Source organism: Schistosoma mansoni, chromosome W (genome assembly GCF_000237925.1).
Source record: "Schistosoma mansoni strain Puerto Rico chromosome W, complete genome".
Classification (NCBI taxonomy): domain Eukaryota; kingdom Metazoa; phylum Platyhelminthes; class Trematoda; order Strigeidida; family Schistosomatidae; genus Schistosoma; species Schistosoma mansoni.
In genome coordinates, this window is record NC_031502.1 from 28,332,568 (window position 1) to 28,336,901 (window position 4,334).

General features: G+C 36.9%; 1 protein-coding gene across 1 annotated transcript; it reads right to left on the bottom strand.

The window, feature by feature from the left end:
* Positions 1 to 807: 807 nt before the first annotated feature.
* Smp_204180 (uncharacterized protein) lies at positions 808 to 1,485 on the bottom strand (the record flags this gene model as incomplete). Its single annotated transcript, XM_018789237.1, has 1 exon — positions 808 to 1,485. One exon carries the CDS (start codon positions 1,483 to 1,485, stop codon positions 808 to 810), a length of 678 nt encoding a protein of 225 aa, XP_018654700.1.
* Between the last annotated feature and the right edge of the window lie 2,849 nt (positions 1,486 to 4,334).

The window sequence follows — 4,334 nt, forward strand, 5'->3', positions numbered from 1 at the left end:
AGTGAGGTAACTTTACGTTATATAATTTGACCTTCTGTGATAATTAGTGTTTGAATTATAGTATAAACTAGTAATCCCAAAAACAACGCAATTCAATCAAGAAGTATTAGATTAGCACGAACGAATGTTCTCTATTTGGAATTCAAAATCAAAATACTCATCAATACAAAGAAATTATTGGTTCATATAAACACCACATGCCTCAAAACTTAAATTGGAGTGTCTGCAATCGATTGTACGTCTGTTCGACAGTGTATTGGATATAGACTCTGTATTTTCTATAATGTACTCGTTAGTATTAGAATTAACAACCGAAATTGGAACAGACACACTGATTCCTGGAATTGCATACAATCATCATGTCGGTTGTGTAGTGTAACCGCTGATATCTAGAATTTGATTCATAGAGTTTCCAACACTATCCTCCCCCAAGAAATAATGTTTTGTCTTTACGTCGCAATGTTGTAGCCAATATAATGTTCCCAATTTGCATTATCTTATTATAACACACTTCCATTATTATATGTGAGTATTTGGGGATACGCACTGATATATAATTTGAGACATTCCATCATGTGACTTTGACTTACATAAAAATGATGATGCATATTCTTTTTGTTATTCATATTACATTACACAGACATATATGCATTGATATATGTAATCAACACATGTGATTCATTTAGGTTTGATTCACCTGCGAAACAATCGAATAGAAAACATGCATCTGCCTCACACTCATTAGCATAATCTTGAACTTGGTTTGGATCGGTTCTCTGACTGATTCGGTCAAACTTGCTATTGCCTTTATTCACCATACAACTGACTAGGGACTCTTCTCGATGCACATTGGTTTGGAGAATGTCCAGCATCTGATACAATAACATCAGAGATGTGACTAGAATTCGACTCATCCGGAACATATTCGTCACATTCATTGGGGATATCTGTAGAAATAAATCCATTATGACGACGAATAGCATTTGATATGACATCAGAATCTGATTTCTCTGAAATATTTCCCTCAAATTTATTAAGAGTTTCATTAGAGAATAATGGGTCATTAGAAATATTAGCATCTACCAAAACTAAATCCGGTTTTTGATCATGATCTGACTCATTCAACATATTATTCGCAGAATTGTAAGAAATTTCATCAGAAATATGTGAATCACTAGGACAAACCAAATCTGGTACAATACTGTGAAAAATCTGATAAGAAGTTGGTTGATTAGAAACTTTTGTCTCGCAATGATTCTGGGTTTTACTCAACTCTGAACTGCTATACGACGTTATACCGCTTCTAGAAGTCTTAGATAAAGATAAATGATCACTAGAAACATTCAACTCAGTAGGATCGCAAACACAATTTTTAGCATTAGTTTTAGCGAAATGAACCGTGATGTTACAAACTGAATGAATGTGTCCAGCTTTACCACATTTAAAGCATTCAGAGTTGGGTGGAACTTGAAACAGAACAAGCATTTACTAAATTTGTGCTCATCTTCGTGAGCTGTTTCACAACTCGCCAATGAATTGTCATCTGAATAACTTTCATTACGTATTGAACTGCGACAACGTAGTAAAGTAGTGGGATTCCTGATGTACTGGCGAGTCTTTCGATCTTATTCTTCTCTCTTACCGCATTCGAAATCTGTATGCTTCACACGGTCGAACAGTAGTGGCTTGAGAGTTGCATGAGGAAGTGAAATCGGTTTGTCTGGACGTGTCAAAGTCTTTATTAGGCTGTATGCTTCTTTTCCGATGAATGCAAAGAAATGGGCCACAATAATAAAATCCTCATCATCTTCCTTGGTCATAGCCCAGATTTCGAACCTCTCCATGTAATCCTCAAAAGCATTATTGCTCTTTATGCCTAGAAATCAGATGGAAATGATTACCCAAATGACTAGTTCCCATCGCCGATCACCTGCGTTGGCTCATCACATTCCCGATTCGATCGTTCTTTACTGCAAAGACGGTGTTGTATTTTATCAAACGTTTTCTTCGATCTATTGGAAATTGTATCCATTTCCATTTATTTTTGTATTATAACTTCATTCTAAATTTTAGTTATTGCCAGTGAGAAAAATCATTGAATAATTGAACATCGTACTGTTGTTTAACCACAACTTGGAAATTCCTCGATATATACATTCAACAATGTAAGGTTTTTAACAGCTTCTACATTTTTCCTCAGTTGGTAATGTAAATTATATATAAGTTGACTATAATTCTCTAAGATCATATCGTCAAATGCCAATCCACTGCTCCAAAGTGTAGAAGTTACTGGTTTGGGAAATTAGGTGGAGTCAGAACTCAATTGACAGCTTGCTGATGGTACCGGAAAGCAATTGTAGTGTATGACTAAATTAATAAAACTGGAAAATCCCAATCTCGGAATTATCATTCAGTGTTTCGATTGTAACACACTTGATGGAAACTTCTTACCTCTTGACAACAATGGAGAATTTGCAATATTACAGAAAAGACAACAAAGCAACCGCCCAGTTTTATTATCTTTTCAGCTTATAAAACTATCAAAACTGAAAAACCAAATGTTCTGTGGCAAAATTTTACTTTTTATTTATTCCTATGATTCTTGAGTACTAATGTCAAGGGAATTTTTTTCTTAATATTCTTTTTGAATGTCGTGTCAAAGTTTATATATTGACCAGCCGTATTTCGAGTAGGCATAATATTACGTGGTTAGAAATTATTTACTATTCAGTGGTGAACAAACATATTACCATGTTGGGTATTTGGCAGCTTCGAATATGTACAAATATGGTCCCGGGAACGTAACCAACCTTTAAGTGTGGTATGCCTGTCAAGTTAAAGTACCATATAATTTAACGATCATGTAAATGCAGCTAATTGGAAATCATTAATTCAGTATGCATACATCGTCAACAGAGAAAAATTAGAGGAGACTGAGAGTGTACAAATAAACCATTAGCTACATACAGCAAAGATTCAATAGACGTCGAGCTTCAAGATCAACAGGTCTGATTCCGTGAGGATCGATCATGCACAGACCAAATCGCGACACTACGACTCATCGTTGAACAATCAATTGACTGGAACTCGTCACTATACATCAACTCCCTTGACTATGAGAAAGCGTTTGACAGCGTGGATAAAGGAATCTTATGCAACCTTCTTCGACACTATGGTGTACTTGAGAAGGTCGTCAGTATCATCATCCGGAATTCACACGACGGAATACAGTGCAAAGTGGTGCATGGAGGACAGCTGACAGATGCATTCCAAGTGAGGACCTGAGTCAGACAAGGCTGTCTACTCTCCCACTTTCTCTTTCTTCTGGTGATTGACTGGATTATGAAGATCTGGACACCTGAGAAGAATCACGGAATACAATGGACAACTTGCATGCAACTAGACAACTTGTACTTGGCAAATGACGTAGCCCTTCTATCCCATACACACCAACAAATGAAGGTGAAGACAGTCAGTGTAGCAGCAGCCTCTGCATCAGTAGGCCTCAACAAACACAAGGGAAAATGCAAGATCCTGAAGTACAACATAAAGAGCACCAACCCAATCATACTTGGAGAAGCTGTGGAGTAGGTGGAAACCTTCACGTACCTGCATAGCATCAACGAACGAGGATCTGATGCAAACGTAAAGACAAGGATTGGCCAAGTGTTATATCCCGACGAGAATGGTGGATGGTAATTGTTGGGATCTATTTATGAACTAATACTATACATATTTCTTTATTGTGTATTTGTTAAATAACCAAACTACATATATTTACATTTCTCTTATCATAAGCTTTGTTTTGACCTGCAGACTATTACTATACGATTCACTATTCGTAAGCTACGCTCAGTTTATTAATTGCAGTCTCCCACAATCACAGATAGTTTTGGCTAGACCTTGTTCAAATGTTATTTTCTATTTTATGGTGTGATATGGTCCGTTGGGTCTGTATATAAACCCAGTATGTTTGAAATACATGATTCATATTACGGAAGTTGAGATTGGTGTTCTGGACTCAACAGACAGGGCTAGGCAGGAAGAAGGACTGATAAGAACTCTAAACTGCTCGTACGGGTTTATGCGTTATTGGTCCTGTAGAACATCAACGTTGATGTTCTATGTCGAAATGATTGGGGGCCTACTAGAGTTAGACGAGAATGGTGACGAACCAACTAACGCTGAAGTCAACCTCGCGACCAGCCCTTACGTGGATTGAACCATCGACGCATCAAAGGATCATGGACGCTATGGAGACTGTACAACACAAAAGACGTTATTAGAAGAATATATTAGTTAAGGTACAACCACAAAATTACAGAAGTGAAAGA